This window comes from Bufo bufo, chromosome 4 (genome assembly GCF_905171765.1).
Source record: "Bufo bufo chromosome 4, aBufBuf1.1, whole genome shotgun sequence".
NCBI lineage: Eukaryota > Metazoa > Chordata > Amphibia > Anura > Bufonidae > Bufo > Bufo bufo.
The window spans coordinates 218815999-218836415 of NC_053392.1; the positions used below are offsets into that span (position 1 = coordinate 218815999).

The window sequence follows — 20417 nt, forward strand, 5'->3', positions numbered from 1 at the left end:
CTGCGTTACGTGGAAAACGCACAATATAGAGCATGCTGCGATTTTCACGCAACGCACAAGTGATGCGTGAAAATCACCGCTCATGTGAACAGCCCCATAGAAATGAATGGGTCCAGATTCAGTGCGGGTGCAATGCGTTCAACTTACGCATTGCACCCGCGCGGAATACTCGCCCGTGTGAAAGGGACCTTAGTATACTGCATTTGAACATGTAACAAAATGTGAGACAAGCTGATACACATGAGTACATGCAGGTGAACACAAGATGAAAACACACGCTTACCGGTACCTTCATTTTAAAGTCATCTCTGTAGAATTTAATTCCAATGTCTGCAATAGTCCTTTGTATAAAGCGAGATGGGCGCAAAACAAAAACCAACTGCAGATTCCCTGGGAAGGCTCCCTAAAGAGAATTAGAACAGATGTGACTAATAATGAAATGGAAATGTATACGTCATTTTCTTTACTTTTCATTGCGATGCATAGGTAATACTTTCATACATAATATAGCATAGAATATTAAATAATTATCAATCATAACATATGGACACCGGCATACAGCAAATATGAGAGAAAGCCAATATAAGGTCAGGGTCTATTCAGGGTCTATGCATCACATCTATGGAGATAGCTGGGGCTATCAAGAATTCAATTACTATTAAAATGTGGTGAGCTTAGGGATTGGTATAAAGTAAATGTTCACCCTTGAACTCGTCTTTTTTTTATCTAATACTCTGTGCTGGTTAAATGGGTTATCCAGTAATTGGAATTATAAATTATTCTCAGAATTGGTCATCTATATCAGACCGGCAGTTGTCCAGCTAGCGGCAGCCCCGCCGATCAGCTGTTTGAGCAGGCTATGCCTTTCCTGTGAACGCCACGGTCTCTTTGCAGCTTACCGAGGACAGTGCCTTCCATTGGGTAGTGGCTGTGCTTGGTATTGCAGCTCACTTGAATGTGACTGAGCTGCTCTTTGGCCATGTGACTGATGAACGGAGTGTTGCGGCCTCTTCAAAGAGCTGATCGGTGTGGGTGCTAGGAGTCTGACCCCCACAATCGGATATTGAAGTCAGTATCAAAATCGCCGAAAACTCCTTTTATGGGAAACTATATTGCCTATGTAAGTAAGTCCAGTGCCTGGAAGGGACTGAATAGATTGGTAAAATGGTAATTTTCTTATGTACAACTGTTGCTGCATTACACCAAAGATTACATGTATTTCAATATGCAAATTATCTGTTAAAGGGAACCTGTCACCAGGATTTTGTGCATAGAGCTGAGGACATGGGTTGCTAGATGGCCACTAGCACATCCGCAATACCCAGTCCCCATAGCTCTGTGTGCTTTTATTGTGTAAAAAAAACGATTTGATACTAATGCAAATTAACATAAAAGAGTCATATCTTACTTGTGTGACCAGAGAAGAGTCATATTTTCAAGCTCTGACTCATCTCAGGGTAATTTGCATATGTATCAAATCATTGTTTTTTTACACAATAAAAGCACACAGAGCTATGGGGACTGGATATTGCGGATGTGCTAGCGGCCATCTAGCAACCCATGTCCTCAACTCTATACCCAAAATCCCGGTGACAGGTTCCCTTTAAGTGCACTGAGGGTGAGCCATAGCCTCTCTGTACACCTAGCCCCGCCACTCTGAAGATAAGGCCCCTTCTTCTCTTATTTGATTGACAGGGCCAAGCACCTGAATTCTTCTCTTCCTGGCCCTGTAATCTCACACCTGCACCATTCATTACTTCATGTGCTCATGAGCAGCATACACCTTCTCTCCTGGCTAGGATCCAGGTCCTCTGCCGCACATGAAATTATGAAGTAACACATGGCACAGGCACAAGTTTACAGGGGCAGGCAGCATAGCATTCAGATGCCTGAGGACTTCATCCGCAGAACAGTGAACCTTGGATGCCCCAAGATGCTAGGGCACACCCTCAGTGAACGTAACAGCTAATTTGTATATTGGAAGAAATGTTATATTCGGCCTGGCAGAAGGCATCAATGGTTTAACACAAGGAAGGTAACATTTTGACAGTCTATACTATCTCTTCCAGGTATTTTGCTTACTTGCATAGGAAATATGTACTTGAAAGACTCCCTTTAACCGTCTAACTTTTGCATGGACTTGCAGGGTGAATTGGCTGATAGGCTGGTATTCAGCAATGGGGTACCTTTCACCTCAGTGGGAGGTCAATCACCACAATGTTAGAATCTGAGGCTCAGAAACCCACGTGTGCTTGATCGAGCACCAAAGTGCTTGTTTGCTCGGGTGCTCTGGCCGAACACATCGGTATGCTCGTGTGCTCTACCAAGCACCCGAGCACAATGGAAGTCAATAGGAGAACCCTAGGCACCCCCTGCTTGGAAGAGAAGAGGGTGTCTGGTTCACAAAAAAAGGTTAGAAATTGATGGAAACCCCATCAAAATGGTTTGGAAACAGCATTAAGAGGATAGCTGGATGCGTCTAGGATTCCTATTATCTATGACATACAATAGACAACCACACAAAGGCTATATGCCAAAAGCCAGGTATGTGCAAGCCATCAATATATCCATGAGACAGATAACAGCCAGCATACCTTACAATGGCAGCCTTGTGCACTATGAGATATTCCAAACCAGCTCTCATCTGACTGAGAACCAGTAAGCCTCAAAGTTACTTCAGATCTGTTGGATGGCTTGGGTGGACCTGCGCACCTAGATCAATATCATTAGGGTGACAAAAATGTTCTGAATGTTCTCCTGCATGCTTTGAACATTTTTTTGAATAATGACCTTCTCCTCCTAAGTAAGGCATTTGACTCTTGAAGGCCCTCAGATAATATTTACCTTTCTTCTCCTAGGGAAGGTACATGAGTTCTGATGGCCCTCATATAATTTCTATCCAGCCATTGTCTGTTAGTTTAGGGCAGAGGTGCACAACCTTTTTTGGTCTGAGGGCCGCATTGTCACATCGCTCTATTTCAAAGGGCCGATCGGCGCTCATTTGCATCAGCGTATTACACAAGCCAATGCAAAGTGATTGGGGAGGAATGATCACTACCACAGTCATTCCGCCTTCATTTAGTTATATTGATTATTGGTAGCCCATCCCTGATTACAATTATCGGCAGCACATCTCCCTGTGTAAACGTTTCATCCTGATAAAATATGCAAATCAGCCGACAAAAGAATGATTCCTTGTTTATTGACTGATCAGCGGCACAATTATACCGGCCAGATATAAGATATGTGCACTCCTATGAACACCTTTTTCCAGCAATTGTCCCGAATATCGTCCTGCAGCATGGCCCCTGAAACCAAAGAGTTATACTTACCTGCTCCCCGCAGCTCTGGTCCTCTGCACTGCCCCATCTTCTGGTCCCCGTGCTGTTTACACCTGTCAGTGCATGGCCATGGTCACATGCACCTCTCCTGCCAATGACTGGCTTCAGTGGTGATGTGGCCACAAGCAGCATGTCATTGCTAAAGCCAGTCATTGGCTGGAGAGGTGCATGTGACCATGGCCGTGTAAACAATGCGGGGACCGGAAGATGGAGGCAGCGCATAAGACTGGAGCAGCGGGGAGCAGGTAAGTATGCACCTTTTGTTTCAGGGTCCATGCTGAAGAAACTGGTTAAAAATAATTTTTACCGGAAAAGTGGCATCATTTCCTTCCATCCTGCCTCCTATTCATAAATCAGCGTTTTCCTTCACTGCAGAGGATGGCGCTCACTAGTTATTACCGCCTCCTGCCCCAGTTATAGGGGCCCTGCAATAACCAGTAAGCGCTTTCCTTCACTGCGGAGACTGGCGCTCACTGGTTATTACCGCCTCCTGCCCCAGTTATAGGGGCCCTGCAATAACCAGTAAGTACTTTCCTTCACTGCAGAGAATTGCGCTCACTGGTTATTATCGCCTCCTGACACATAGGACTTTATAATTTATTTTCTAGTAGTTTTTAAAAAGTATTTTTTTTTTTAAACTATAGCTCCTTATTCTAAATATGCAAACTGACACCAAAATAAATTATTATAATTAGTTCCCTATTTTGTGTAGGCCATTTTGTTATATAATATGTATAGTTTCACGTAAATGGCTGGTAATGGTGATGGTTTTGGTTGGTGTAGGTGTTTTTTCTTTTATGAATTTTATTCTTTTTTTTATCATTTTTTTACTTAATTTTTAACATATTTCTGCTACATGATGTGTCCCCCAAGAGGGGTGACACTGACCCTTTTTTTTTATTTGCACCTTTTCTTTTTATTATTTACTTTTATTTGTATTTTATTAATATTTTATTGTATTTATTTTTTATAATTGGTTTATTACTTATTTTTTTAAATATATTTTTGCCACATAATATGTCCCCCAAGAGGTCATAAAAAGTCTGTTGGGGGACAATGAACACTGTATTATTTTGAACTTTTTCCTTTTTCTTCTTTTCTTTTATTTGTATTTTCTTTATTTTTATTTTCTTAAATTCCTTTTTATTTTAAATTTTATTTGTATTTATTTATTTTTTAAACTTTCTATTATTTTTTTAAATATACTTTTGACACATAATATGTTCCCCAAATGGTCATAAAAAGACTGTGAGCACTCTTTTATTTTGCACTTTTTCCTTTTTTCATTTTTATGGTAGTTTTTATAATATTCAAATTTTTTGCCACGTTTTATTTCTTTTTTCCCTTTATTTGTATTTCATTTTTATTTAGTTTTATAATTTTCCTTTTTTTTTTTGTTTAACTGATTTTTTTATATATTTTTTTCCACATAATTTGTCCCCAAGAGGTCACTGAAAGACCTTTGCGAGACAATGAGAGACTTTTGTTTTGTTTTGTACTATTTCCACTGTAACTGGGGCATCTAAAGGAACCCCAGTTACAGGGGAAACCAGCCTCCTGTGGGTGTTTGTAGAAGGTAGAGCTGATCAGGGTTTCCTGAACCTGCAGCTCTGCCCTCCTCTGCCCCAAGCCGCTCATCGCGCTGCTTATCTAATTGAGGAGAAGGCAGAAGCGCTGATAAAGTGCTTCTGCCTTCTCCACGGCTTCCTTACTATCACTTCCAGCGGGGGGCCCGACCTGCTCCTGCTATAGTCCAGGAGCAGGAGCTGTTACCCATCGTCGTGCGGCGCTGCCAGCAGAAACACAGCTGATCGCACGATCAGCTGTGCTTCTGCCCAGGAAGACGGGGGCCGTAAAACTTGGTTCTGGGGGCTGCATGCGGCCCACGAGTTGTGCACCCCTGGTTTAGGGTTTATCTTGTACCCCTTATTTTATTTTCTCAATTGGTCCATACATCCTATACACTGTCACTAGTGTCACGTGAACCTAGTTATTGAGCCGCCTGCTAAATGATTGAGTTACAGTTATGACCATATCCCTCCATGACTCCCAACCGTGGAATCTTCTATTGAGATATACTTGGATTATGTATATAACAGGATATGTTACAAGATAATTACCCAGTGACATACTGTCATTTGCTTAATATAATATAAATATGATGAAGATAACGATTGAGCCTCACAAATATTCATATTATATATAATTAGGAACTATATACAGTCAGGTCCATAAATATTGGGTCATCAACACAATTCTAACATTTGTGGCTCTATACACCACCACAATGGATTTGAAATGAAACGAACAAGATGTGCTTTAACGGCAGACTGTCAGCTTTAATTTGAGAGTATTTACATCCAAATCAGGTGAACGGTGTAGGAATTACAACAGTTTGCATATGTGCCTCCCACTTGTTAAGGAACCAAAAGTAATGGGACAATTGGCTTCTTAGCTGTTCCATGGCCATTTGTGTGTTATTCCCTCATTATCCCAATTACAATGAGCAGATAAATGGTCCAGAGTTCATTTCAAGTGTGCTATTTGCATTTGGAATCTGTTGCTGTCAACTCTCAAGATGAGATCCAAAGAGCTGTCACTATCAGTGAAGCAAGCCATCATTAGGCTGAAAAAAACAAAACAAACTTATCAGAGAGATAGCAAAAACATTAGGCGTGGCCAAAACAACTGTTTAAAACATTCTTAAAAAGATGGAACGCACCGGTGAGCTCAGCAACAGCAAAAGACCCGGAAGACCACAGAAAACAACTGTGGTGGATGACCGAAGAATTATTTTCCTGGTGAAGAAAACACCCTTCACAACAGTTGGCCAGATCAAGAACACTCTCCAGGAAGTAGGTGTATGTGTGTCCAAGTCAATAGCCAAGAGAAGACTTCATCAAAGTGAATACAGAGGGTTCACCACAAGATGTAAACCATTGGTGAGCCTCAAAAAGAGGAAGGCCAGATTAGAGTTTGCCAAACGACATCTAAAAAAGTCTTCACAGTTCTGGAACAACATCCTATGGACAGATGAGACCAAGATCAACTTGTATCAGAGTGATGGGAAGAGAAGAGTATGGAGAAGGAAAGGAACTGCTCATGATCCTAAGCATACCACCTCATCAGTGAAGCATGGTGGTGGTAGTGTCATGGCGTGGGCATGTATGGCTGCCAATGGAACTGGTTCTCTTGTATGTATTGATGATGTGACTGCTGACAAAATCAGCAAGATGAATTCTGAAGTGTTTCAGGCAATATTATCTGCTCATATTCAGCCAAATGCTTCAGAACTCATTGGACGGCGATTCACAGTGTAGATGAACAATGACCCAAAGCATACTGCAAAAGCAACCAAAGAGTTTATTAAGGGAAAGAAGTGGAATGTTATGCAATGGCCAAGTCAATCACCTGACCTGAATATGATTGAGCATGCATTTCACTTGCTAAAGACAAGACTGAAGGGAAAATGCCCCAAGAACAAGCAGGAACTGAAGACAGTTGCAGTAGAGGCCTGGCAGAGCATCACCAGGGATGAAACCCAGCGTCTGGTGATATCTATGCGTTCCAGACTTCAGGCTGTAATTGACTGCAAAGGATTTGCAACCAAGTATTAAAAAGTGAAAGTTTGATTTATGATTATTATTCTGTCCCATTACTTTTGGTTCCTTAACAAGTGGGAGGCACATATGCAAACTGTTGTAATTCCTACACCGTTCTCCTGATTTGGGTGTAAATACCCTCAAATTAAAGCTGACAGTCTGCAGATAAAGCACATCTTGTTCGTTTCATTTCAAATCCATTGTGGTGGTGTATAGAGCCCAAAATATTAGAATTGTGTCGATGGTCCAATATTTATGGACCTGACTGTATACCATCTGGCTATCACTACAATCATGTACTGACTAATATGTAAGAATCATGTGGTAACTGTAATTGATAAAACCCTGCCCTCTCCCTTATAAATTCTCTGATATGATATCCAGGGAATCATGTATTATCTATAATCATTAGGACTTTGGACTCTTGGTAAATCAATTATGTTATGTTTATGTACACCAGCTTGATGAAGGGCTCCAAATGTTGAAACATCGCCACTCTGATGTGCACTAACCTGTTTGGTTTAATAAATCCTTCACTTTGATGTCATAAACTGGAGTGCTGTCTGAATATTGTTTATTTACCCAAAGTAAACATGTTCTGTGCAAAGAACGGGCACAAAGTCTATGTCCCCTTATTTTTTGCCGAGGATACTGTCACTGACCACTCCTACCTGGAAATATTAAAGTGGTTGTATCATCTTAGACATTGGGGGCATATCTCTAGGATATTCCCCCAATGTCTGATAGGTGCAGGTTTCTCTATTCATTCCTACGGGAGCACCGAAAATAGGCGAGCAGCGTACTCGGCTATTTTCGGCAGTCTCATTGAAATGAATGGTGAGGGCATCGCACAAGCGCAGCCACCGCTGAATTCACTTTAATGGGGTTTGACAGAAATAGCCAAGCCAGCACTCGGCTACTTTTGGCAATCCCATAGAAGTGAGTGGAGGGCGGCCACGCACGAGCGGTGTAACCTCCTTCACTTTGAGGGCCCAATTCTAAAGATAGGTACAGGTTTCACCACTTGGACCTGCACCTATCAGACATTGGGGGCATATCCTAGCGATATGCCCCCATTGTCTGAGATGATACAACCGCTTTAAAGGGGTTCTCTCACTTCAGCAATGGCATTCAACATGTAGAGAAAGTTAATACAAGGCAATTACTAATGTATTGTGATTGTCCATATTACGTCCTTTGCTGGCTGGATTCATTTTTCTATCATATTATACACTGTTTGTTTCCATGGTTATGACCACCCTGTAATCTAGCAGTTGTAGCCGTGCTTGTACAATATAGGAAAAAGCGCCAGCCTCTCTGGTGGCTGGGACCGCGGGAGTGCGCATAGTCCAGCACTCTTTCATATAGTGTCCAAGCATGGCCACTGCTTACGGTTGCCAACCAGAATTTGTCTTTTTTCTGGACAGTTGACAAATTGCAAAACTATAATGAATGAAAAAGATAAATAATACATGTCTATAGCTCAACATACTGATAACACCTCATTACTAGCATTTACTGTGAGCTGCAAAATGATGATAATTACCACCAAAATAATCTAGTCAAGCACCACCAACCTCAAAAAAAAATCACGGGCACATCTTTTTTTTTTTTCACGGACACAAGAAAAAAGTCGACTATTTTTACGGACTGATTAGAAATTTCTGGATGCTTGGCAACTTTTCCACCGCTGATGGATACGAGCAGTGCATAATGTGATGGAAAAATGAATCCAGCCAGCAAAGGAAGCAATATAGATAATCATAATACATTAGTAAGTGTCTTGTATTAACTTCCTCTACATGATAAATGCCATTTACTGAAGTTACACAACCCCTTTAAGGGAATGGCTTATTCCACCTAGAGAGGAAAATCAAACACAGTCATCAGCTGGATGGTGCTCCTCCTCATTTACAGATTTATGTTTGCAGATGTCTGAATGAAACTCTGCCCAAACAACCAATGTTGTGCTGGTCTCCACAATCACCAGATCTAAAGCCCTGTGCCTTCTTTTTGTGTGGCTACATAAAGATAAAGAAGAGATGGAGTCCATATCCAAGGATATGTGGGCACACATCTGGACAGGATTGGACTACTGCCTAGACATCTACCGCGTCACCACTGGAGCTCACATTGAACATTTGTAGTGTATAGATAAAACTTGGACAAATAGTGTCTTTTAATGTTAAGAAATGTGTTTGGTTCTCTCAGTTCTGAACACCGAGGCTATAATTTTTCACCATTTTCTTTACATCTATTACATTATATGGACAAAAGTATTGGGACACCTACACACATTACACCTACAGGAGCTTTTATGACATCCCATTCTAAATCATAGGCATTAATATAGAGGCGAATATTTGGAACTAGATTCTAAATATTCGCGAAATCTCGAAATTGCAATATTCGAGAAAAAAATTCGAAATTCGAATATTCGCGCTCAACACTAGTAAATAAGCCCATCTCACTCCAACGCTAGGGGGATCAAGACTGGTGTATGTATCAGGAGGCGACTTTTTGAAGTCAGCTTTGATTGCGTTGGCAATTGAGTGGATAGATTTCTGATAAATTTGGTACATCTTTATACTGTCTAAAAATACTACTACTAAAAAGCCACAATGATAAAGCTGTCCATAAACTCATTACTTAAAACGGCTTATAATACATGGGCTGAGACAAAGGGACGGAGCTACAGACAAATCGCATACTTACAGCTATACGAGTGAGTGATGCTTTTACTGAGCTCCATTTATCCTTCCGTCTGTCTATAATGATGATAAACCCAATGCTGGCAGCTTCAAGACTGTAAAACAAGACAAAAAACAAGCAGTGGTATTACATAGATCAAGGAGTATAATACTGCAGTTGATTTATGACAAAGAAAACTATAAAGGCTATGTAAACCTTTGGGGGCAATTATTTTTTATCATTGCATTGTACTGTACTTATTTTGAGTTAAAAATCTTTTTTTTAATTGGTCTTTATTAAAAATATGTAATCCTTTTTTGTGTACATAGCCATACCTCCCAAATTTTGAAAATCGGATTATAGATATTTTAAGGTCCAAATTGCACCAAATAATGAAGTTATAGTCTAATATACAGGTTGAAACCATACAGATAGTACAGTAAGGAGCAAAAAATTTATTAACCCACATTTATTAATTCCCCAGGTCAAAAAGAGGGACATTTAAAGGGGTTCTGTAGTTCTTTTTGACTGATGATCTATCCCGGGATAGATCATCAGCATGTGATTGGCAGGGGTCTGATCTCCGGAACCCCGTCGATCAGCTGTTTGAGAAGACAGCGGCACTACAGGAGCACCGGCCTTCTCTCTGTTTCCCCCAGGCCCAGTGACGTCACGACTAATATCACTGGCCTGGGCGGTGCTAAACCCCATTTAAGTGATCGGAACTTAGCCTCACCCAGGCCAGTGATACTAGTCGTGATGTCACTGGGTCTGAGGGAAACAGACAGAAGGCTGCGGTGGTCCTGTAGAGCTGCTGCCTTCTCCAGAGGATAGATCATTAGTTAAAAAGAACTACAGAACCACTTTAAGGATCAAAGAGGGGCAGAAGGAATAGGGTCAAGAAGAGGGACACTTGGGAGGCATGCATAGCTGAGATGCTGTAGTAGCAGCCTGTGGATTTTCTGTCTTTTCTGTCAGTTGGGGAGCTGATGGGCTCCTTATCTCTGTTCTCTGACATTATAAACACTCATTATAGCTCAATCCTTATCTTACTGGTAAGAATGTGGCTTAAATAAGTGTTTATGACTTCTTAGTAGTTTAGAGAAGAGGGATATCAGATGACTGGCATAAAGTGAAAGTACAAACAGCTAGAAAAACAGTTAACCCTTTGTGACGGAATGGCTCAATATATTTAATAAAGGCCAAGTGAAAATATGATTTTTAGACAAAAATGAGTAAAATGCAATTATAAACAGAACCCTCGAAGTGAACAGAGAGCAGCTGCGCATGCGCAGCCACCCTCTGTTCATAGCTATGGGTGTTCCGAAAATAACAGAGCTCTGGGTCCGCTATTTCCAGCAGTCCCATAGCGGTGAATGGAGAGGTGGCCCTGCTTGCACAGTGCTCTTTCCATTTACCGCTATGGGACTTCTGAAATTAGACAAGTACACTCCCTCGGCTATTTTCTGAACTCCCATAGTGATGGATGGAGAGCACGTTGCACGTGCGAGGTGTGCTCTCCTTTGCTTCAACAGCTCCATTCTCTAGATAGGAGCGGGTCTGACATTGACGGCATATCCTAGCAATATGCTATCAATGTCCCCAGATGGGAAAACCCCTTTAACTGGTAAAACATTACATCACAGTTGGATGATGTAATAGATATATATAGGAAGCAGGGTATGACAAGCCCACCAGAGTACCAGAGGATCCTCCGGTGGGTCAAGCTCTGACACTATAATGGGCCCTTTATAAAACAATGCCCCTAAGGCCTATCAGAAGATAATCTGGAGCTGACCTTGGAACGAATGACCACCAGATATCCTATGAAACCTTATTGATGATAATTCATCTAAGTTCAATGATAAGATTACTTAAAAGTGAATTTTCATATATCCTGTATACAAAGAAGTTTGGCCCTCTGAATACTTTTCTCTAGTGGAGTGGACCCAAGAAAATTCAGTCTGACAATGATAGGAGGCATCCCCAATTGCCCCCCAAAATAATTTGGATTTCAATATTCCTCTGTTGGTATGGAAAAAGTTTATTCTTCTGTCCTCATTGAAATAAACTTGATCGCTCAGCCATTTCGGGTATGTATGTTTGTCAGAGAATCGGGAGAGCTGAATATTTACATGGGTCACATATAAACTTTCTGTATAAAATGTCATAGTAACTGCACAAAACACAACAAAGCATTATTTGTGGCAGTAATTATTCATTTATTGTTGTTGTTTCAGTCTACTGTTTTATTGTAACTAAAGGCTCATACACACAGCCATAGTTTTGGTCCGCATCCGAACCTCATTTTTTGAGAATAGGATGCGCACCCATTCATCTCAATAGGACTGCAAAAGATGCGGACAGGACACCGTGTGCTGTCCGCATCTACAAGTTCGTTCCGTGGCCCTGCAAAAAACAGAACATATCCGTTTTGCGGACAAGGATTGGAGATTTCTGCAGGAGTGTAAAAAAAAATGGCCGCATGCACTCAGCTGGGATCTGTGTTTTGCGGATCAACAATTTTCAGACCGCAAAACACGGCCATGTGCATGAGCCCTAAGGCTGTGTTCACATCTGTGCTAGGCGTCTCTATAACAGATTCCATCAGAAAAGCTGGACAAAATAGCATAGCTTATAGTCAACTGTGTCCATCGGTCACCGTTTTTTTCTGTCATTTGATGGATCTGGTGCTTCTGTTATTTTCTTTGGTCTGCTTCTATAATGGAGTAAAAGAACAGAAATATTAGCACAGACATGAACACACCCTATGTCAATTATCAGGGGACTGTGAACAGTGATCAAGTTGGCCACCACGTTTAGTAAACTAATTATGGCACTATTGTGGCGTAAAAAAAAAAGGAGCAAATTATGGTGCACGCCATAATTTGTGACTTTTTAGGCTTCTCACCACTTTTCCGAAGTGGTGAGGGAAAAGGGGTGGGGTTAATGGAATGGGTGTGGCTTCACACCACCCACCGCATTTACTATAACTTTCGCCAGAAAATGGCTGAAGTTATAGCGGACGCAGACTTTAGTCTTTGGCGCACGGCAGGGCAGAGATGTACTTGATTTGTTAACAAATTAGGCGCATCTCACGCCAGTGCAGGGAGATCAAGACTAGCGAATAGATGCGCCAGCCTTGATATATCTCCCCCATTGACTTCAATGGGCCTTTTATCTGCGTGTTGCGACGAAGTATAGGATATGTCTGATCTTTTATGTTGCGGCCACACGGATGCAGAAGCATATGTCTACATATAGGTATACATTCTCATCAATCTTATGTTTAAAGAAGAAAAAAAAAGATTGATGCATGTCAACTATTCTATTCAAAAGTATGACTTAAAAGAAAAGACATAATAGACCTGTTCGGGGGAGCACTGAACCATCATACCATAGATGTCCAGTTTTAGATATGGTAAAATGTCAGGGCATGAAAATTTTAAAAGGACCACTCCGGTGAAAAATGAAATAGCATTATTTTGTATTTATGTTTCCTACTGTTACACTGTTCAGGCTTTCTGCTCCCTTTTAATTCTGGTTACTACATATTTTCCAGATTGTAGCACTAAGTGGCTACTGACTCCATAGAGGAGATTTATCATCTCCCTTGTGCCAGAAAAGTGGCTTTAAAAAGTCACAAGCTGTGTTTTGTAACTTTTTAAATGTGACTTTTTGAAAAATAAAGTTGCAAGTGTCTCTTTTTACTCCCCTCTCGCCACTTTTCCTAAATCCTGGCTGCTGATCAGCTGGTTGAAGTTGTGAAAGAGCAGCGTCCTCTTCAGTGCTTGGCTGGGGACTGCGTAACACGGGACAGCCACCGACATCAGGCTGCGGAAGGCCTCAGTGTCCACAAGTCTAAATGGCATCATTTCCAGGGCCAGCAATTTGGAAAGGTGCACATTTAGTGCTATGGCCTGTGGGTGGGTGGCTAGGTATTTGCGCTTGCGTTCAAATGCCTGGGGTAAGGACATTTGTACGCTGCGCTGGGACACGGAAGTGGATGTGGTTGCTGATGGTGCTTGCGAAGGTCCCGAGGCAGGGGGTAGGCATCCGGGCCTGCGCCTTCGACAGGGGATTGGCCAGCACGTAACACAGGGGAAGAGGAGGCAGTGGTGTGACCCGCAGACACAGATTGTGGACCCAGGCGTTCGGCCCACCTATTACGGTGCTTTGATGCCATGTGGTGGATCATGCTGGTGGTGGTGAGGTTGCTAGTGTTCACGCCCCTACTCATTTTTGTATGGCACAGATTGCAAATTACAATTCTTTTGTCGTCCACACTTTCCTCAAAAAAGCGGCAGACTGCGGAACACCTAGCCCTTGGCAAGGGAGATTGCCGCAAGGGTGTGCTCCGGGGAACAGTTGCGGGCTTGTTTGGTGTGGCCTGCCTTTTCCCTGTTGCCACCCAACTGTCTCTTCCAGCCTGTTGCGGTTCTGCGGATCCCTCCCCCTCTTTACTGCTGTCCTCGTTCGGCTTGCTACCTTCCCAGGTCGGGTCAGTTACTTCATCATCCCCCACCTTCTCTTCCACTTCCTCACTCTGCTCATCCTCCTGACTTGTTGACCTAAGCACAACCTCAATGATTGACAACTGTGTCTCATCCTCACCATCAACCTCTTGAGACAGTAATTACCGTTGACTTATTGGCAACTGTGTCTCATCATCATCCACCTCATTAAACAGTAATTGCCGTTCCCCACCGTCATCTTCTTGTGACTGTGGATGCTCAAGAGTTTGGGAATCAGGGCACAAGATCTGTCCCTCTTCGAGCGTGCTTGGCGAGAGGGCCAAACCATGGAATGGTGCTGAGGAGAGCTCCTCGGAATATCTGAGTGTGGGATCACTTGTTTGCCCAGACTCTCCATGGTGGGAGGAAGGAGGATCAGGGTGAGGATTGTGTTGAGCAGACTCTTGGCTACTGAGACCGGACTTGGTGGAAGACAGGGTGTTGCTTAAGCGTCTGGAAGCATTATCTGCTGCAATCCATCCGACCACCTGGTCGCACTGGTCTGACTTCAAAAGTGGTGTCCTGCGCCGCCCTGCAAACTGGGACATGAAGCAAGGTATCGTGGATGATTGTTTTTCCTGTGCTCTGGCAGTAGGCACAGTTTCACCGCGCCCAGAGCCACGGCCTCTGCGTGCACCATCAGCATCATGGCCACTTCCCCATCACTTACTGCTTGCCTTCTTCATATTAAATGTTATATATGCTTGAAAGTCTGTCACACGTACAGTAGCGTAGGATTTGGAAGTGCATGCACAAACAAATTAAAAAAGGTATTTGGGATGTGGAAACGTCACATAGGAGATATCCTGCAGATAATGTCGCTAATATCAGCAGCGGCTAATGTAAAATTACAGGGAATGTCACAGGTATTTGGGATGTGGAAACGGTATACAGGAGAAGTACACCAGGTAATGTCACTGTCCGCAACGGACACCGTCTATGGAAAAAGTACACTAGATGTCACTGATATTTTTGGATGTGCACACGTTACACAGGAGATGGAGCACAGATAATGTCGCTGTCTGCAGCGACCTAACTATTGCTGATTTCAGCAGCGGTTAATATAAAATTACAGGGAATGTCACAGGTATTCTGGATGTGGAAACATTACACAGGAGAAATACCGCAGATAATGTTGCTGTCAGCAGCGGCTAATATAAAATTACAGGGAATGTCACAGGTATTTGTGATGTGGAAACGTTACACAGGAGAAATACTGCAGATAATGTCGCTGATGTCAGCAGCAGCTAATATAAAATTACAGGGAATGTCACAGGTATTTGGGATGTGGAAACATTACACAGGAGATGTACCCCAGGTAATGTCACTGTCCGCAGCGGACACCGTCTACGTAAAAAGTACACTGGATGTCACTGATATTTTTTGGATGTGCACACGTTACACAGTAGATCTAGCGCAGCTAATGTCACTGTCCGCAGCAGACACCGTCTACGGAAAAAGTACACTGGATGTCACAGATATTTTTGGGATGCGCACATGTTACACAGGAGATGTAGCGCACATAATGTCACTGTCTGCAGCGGCCTAACTATTGCTGATGTCAGCAGCGGCTAATATAAAATTACAGGGAATGTCACAGGTATTTTGGATGTGGAAACGTTACACAGGAGATGTACCCCAGGTAATGTCACTGTCCGGCAGCGGACACCGTCTATGGAAAAAGTATACTGGATGTCACAGATATTTTTGGGATGCGCACACGTTACACAGGAAATGTAGCACTGATAATGTCGCTGTCCGCAGCGGCCTAACTATAGCACGCTATTTAGCGCAGGATGCGCTAAAAATAGATATTGCTGCCACAAACAGTCCTAAAAGGACTATTGGATCTGTAAAGTTTTAGCAATTTAGCGCAGGTTGTGTTAAAAATATATATTGCTGCTGCCACACACAACAATAGTCCTTTAAAGGACTTTTGGGTCTGTAAAGTTTTAGCAATTTAGCGCAGGTTGCGTGAAAAAATATATTGCTGCTGCCACACACAACAATAGTCCTTTAAAGGACTTTTGGGTCTGTAAAGTTTTAGCAATTTAGCGCAGGTTGCGTGAAAAATATATATTGCTGCTGCCACACACAACAATAGTCCTTAAAAGGACTTTTGGGTCTCTGACAAGTTTTTCTACTAAAAAAAAAGAAAATTTCACTCCCTACACTATCTTTCCCTTCTTCAGCAAAGCTCTCCCTGACTAACACTGAGGCGAACATGTGTCATTGGGTGCTATATATGATGCGTTCCGGGCAGCCAATTGCTATAATGCCAGTAACCAACATGGCTTCGGCATTCCAGTGAAGGGCAGTACTTACCTGCACGTTTATTGGCTCGAGCACATGCGATATTCGGCCGAATACCGCCATGTGCCGAGGATCGAGATGCTCGAGCCGAACTGGTGTTCGGCCGAGTATGCTCGATCAACACTAGTAGTATACTTTAAGTATGATGGAAGACCCAACATTAAAAGATGCAAGAAAAATTAATGCCTGATACTATTGGTCTCCCTGGGGGCTGTTCAATATTTTTATGTACTTTTGGGAGAAAATACAGGGTAGGAAGGAATTACTGGATGTTCCAACATTAAGTATGAATATTGTTTCGTAGATATTATGCTTTCATCAACTCCTTGACAGAGAATGAGATCAAGTTCTTTGGTAAATTTCGCAGTAGGGTCATAGGTACATTTTTTATATAAGTTTGAATCATTTCAAACTGGCCTCCATCCAGGCCTCCTTTTCGTACATTGACCTAGGACAGTGATCGGCAAACTGCGGCTCTCCAGTTTTTGTAAAACTAGTTTGCTCATCGCTGATCTAGGCCATATAACGATATTAGCGCCCTTATCTGCTGGTTTTATCACTACATCTGTCCAAGCCTTTATTTCCTTAAGTGCCATTCTCTCTCCTTTAGTACAATTATCATTTGTTATTGTATTAGGGATTTTTGACAGTTCCCCACATACCAATCGAACAAATAGTTTGATACTTGGAAATAGGGATAATGCCGAAAATTTAGAAGATTTTGTTATTAGACTCTTGGGAAACTCACCAGATCTGTTGGATTCCTCCTATTCTTCCAAGAGTGTAGTAAGGGTGGTTAGCGCCTCTTGTTCTACAGAGGTTGGGAAATTGGGGTCCATTTTTTGACTAAAAATCTTCTTAAAAACAAGTTTCCTCGCATGCGGTCAGACGCCAAGTATGTATCTAGAACAAGGCGGAAGGTCCTAGAGACATACTTGGCGTCTGACCGCATGCAGACCGGATCATCCAAGTGAACCATAACTGGATCAAACGCCTTCTGGAGGGGTAAAGTACTCATGGTACAAAGTATATACTATATATGTACACATGCTAATGTCTTCTTTCAGCTATCACATTGCCTACTATAGCACATGCCCCCTAGCGGAGCAACGTTATATAGGAAGCAGTCTGCATTAACCCTTTCTGACATATAGAACTATATCTCACATAAGAGATTTTTGTCCTACCTGGATACCCTGACCACCTGAAGTTCTTGTAGTTCACGGCATTGCGGACTCATACAGACTCATATGTCCTAAACAAGAGCCTTTGAGCTCCAACGATCAGGCTCCTTTGCACATTATCAACTATTAGGAGCATCCAGTGACTTTTTATTATTCTTTTTTATTATTTTCCTTTGGCGCCATTATGTGTGATGTAATGTTTTATTTATAACATTGTTTTCTATGATTGATTTTAGTGATCTATCGAAGTGGATCACATTACCACTATTACCAGTTTTATCCGAATAAATATTTGCTAGAATACTGTTCACAATATCCTTGTCCATCTGCTACCAGGTAGTTGAGTGCCCCCTACCATTTGACATATCTGCTATTAAATTCTACAATTAGTTGCATCAGATTCAGTGAGCATGATCCACACACACCTTCCCATTTTCTACAAAACTCTTCATCCTTTCTGCCATAGAATGCAAAGGTCTGTACTCATAGCCCTCTAGGAATGAGGCCTTTTATGATATATTTTTCAAGAGTGACTTTATTCCACCACATTCTCATTCTCCTATGCAACATATTTTTTAGCTTTGCCTTTAACTCCCTAGTGCTTCTCTGAACCAGATCATCACAGCGCCTCCTGCAAAGACTGCATCCACCTGGGATGACCAGGATATATCACGTGATCATGTACCTATAAGTTAAATCCCCCCAAAGTCGACATCTTTGGATTAAATATTTATGTGTATTTATTGCAGATAATGTGTGAAGGAATTATAGACTTTTTGTAGATGTTATATATCTCTATGATTGTCAACTGATGGGGTTAGGATAGGTCCCTTCATATATAGAGCCAAATTATGTATTTTAGTAGCAATTATATCTTTTGACGTGGCACTGTGTGGGGGGGGTCAGTGTTAAGTGGTGGGGGGCTGTGGAGGTCACTGTTAAGGGGCGGGGTGCTATAGATGTCACTGTTATAGTGGATAGTGTCGATATCTTTTAACGACAAACACAAACATTGATTGAAATAGATGAAATATACACGAGCGAAACCGGGTCCTTCAATTAGTGTACTTATATATCTGTATGAGTGTCAATTGATGGGGTAAGGATAGGTCCCTTCATATATAGAGCCAAATTACAGTATGTATTTTAGTATCAATTATATCTTTTCACTATGTTATTTATCTGATGTGGGCATAGTACCCTTTTTAAAGATGGCGGGCATCTGATCTATGGGGGGGGGGAATTGTTGTTGTCGTACTTTAATCTCCTCCCCCTCCGACACGCATGCGTAGTATATTTTATCTGATATATAAAAATCACACTTTGTATTATTGGACTTTGGGGGGATTTAATTTATAGGTACATGGTTGTTTTTCTACCCCTCTTTCATCATCAGATTAGATATTTGATCTAGCCTGATTTGGACACATTGCCCTGTTCAAAGATGGAGTCCGCTTTTGATTAAGGGACGGGAACCGCTACTGCAGTATGTTCAATGTGGTGCGGTAGCCAGTTTCCCCCCCCCTTCTGGTGCGCATGCGCAGGGTTGTGAAGACGGGAGTGAACCAGTTCGGTGGATGCCGCGAGATTTGGCTGTGGATCTAGCCTCTTGTAGGCGATCTTGAGATGTCTCGCATGATGTCGCCGCGATTCCACAGGACACTACCCGTGTCATGTGGGAGCTATTGTCTCCACAACACAGGTGAAGACCTGATGGTTGATTAAGTAGGAGGGGTGAATCGGATAGAATGGGGTATATAAGTATGGGTAAAAATCAAACTGACACGCCCCCAGAGGAAGCGCAGCGAAACGTACGTCAGGGTTTGTTCTGTCCCCGCAGCTCTCGGTCTGTATGTCTCACCTATTTTAGTGCTTGTCTACCAGGGAGGTACTTTAGATCCTCTTTGGATTAAGTGTGGTGATAGCTTGGTTTGCTGATCCCCTATTACTTTGATATGTATGATGATGTCATTGTATATTGGGGAATGTACTATAATACCATGCATTAATAGACAGGACACTGATAATGGTGGGTGACTCAACTCATATTTGTGTAAAATCCCAAACGAATAGATAGAAAAAAGCAGACGGCACTCACCGATGTAAAGTTCATTCCTTTATTCTTGGCATCATGCTGAATACAAGCCGGGTACATACATCAGGGCTGGGGTGGACTATTCCTACACAGGACGCTGAATGGCATATTTTTGTATTTGGGATTTAGCCTCTAATTACAGTAATGATACGCTGATAAGCAAGCGATACATGGGGGCCGAGAGATTTGGGTGTATCACTCTCTCAGCACCTATCTGCATTGATTTTTAAACTTCTTTTTGATATTCATGTCTTTGAATGAGACACAATAAAGATGTTTTTTTTGTATTACATGTGCAGTGTTTGTAACTTGGTCCTATAGATATGTTTCCACACATGACTTTTTGTCAAATGGTGATTTTTGTCTGGTTTTCTAATTATTCCTGTATTGTTACAGAAGGTTTACTCCGAGTCGAGATTATGGATTTTTGGTCAAGTGAATATATCCTGGTCATCCCAGGTGGATGCAGTCTTTGCAGGAGGCGCTGTGGTGGGTGATGATCCGGTTCAGAGAGGACCACCAGGGAGTTAAAGGCAAAGCTAAAAAATATGTTGCATAGGAGAATGAGAATGTGGTGGAATAAAGCAACTCTTTAAAATATATCGTAAAAGGCCTCATTCCTAGAGGGCTATGAGTACAGACCTTTCCATTCTATGGCAGAGAGGATGAAGAGTTTT

At 42.1% G+C, this 20417-nt stretch overlaps 1 protein-coding gene across 1 annotated transcript in view; it reads right to left on the bottom strand.

The window, feature by feature from the left end:
- MCF2L2 (MCF.2 cell line derived transforming sequence-like 2) overlaps positions 1-20417 on the bottom strand; it is a 554965-nt gene that overhangs the window by 380793 nt on the left and 153755 nt on the right. Inside the window, 2 exon segments of the mRNA XM_040428287.1 lie at positions 284-403; positions 9659-9749. Of these exon segments, the coding sequence (XP_040284221.1) occupies positions 284-403; positions 9659-9749 (211 nt within the window).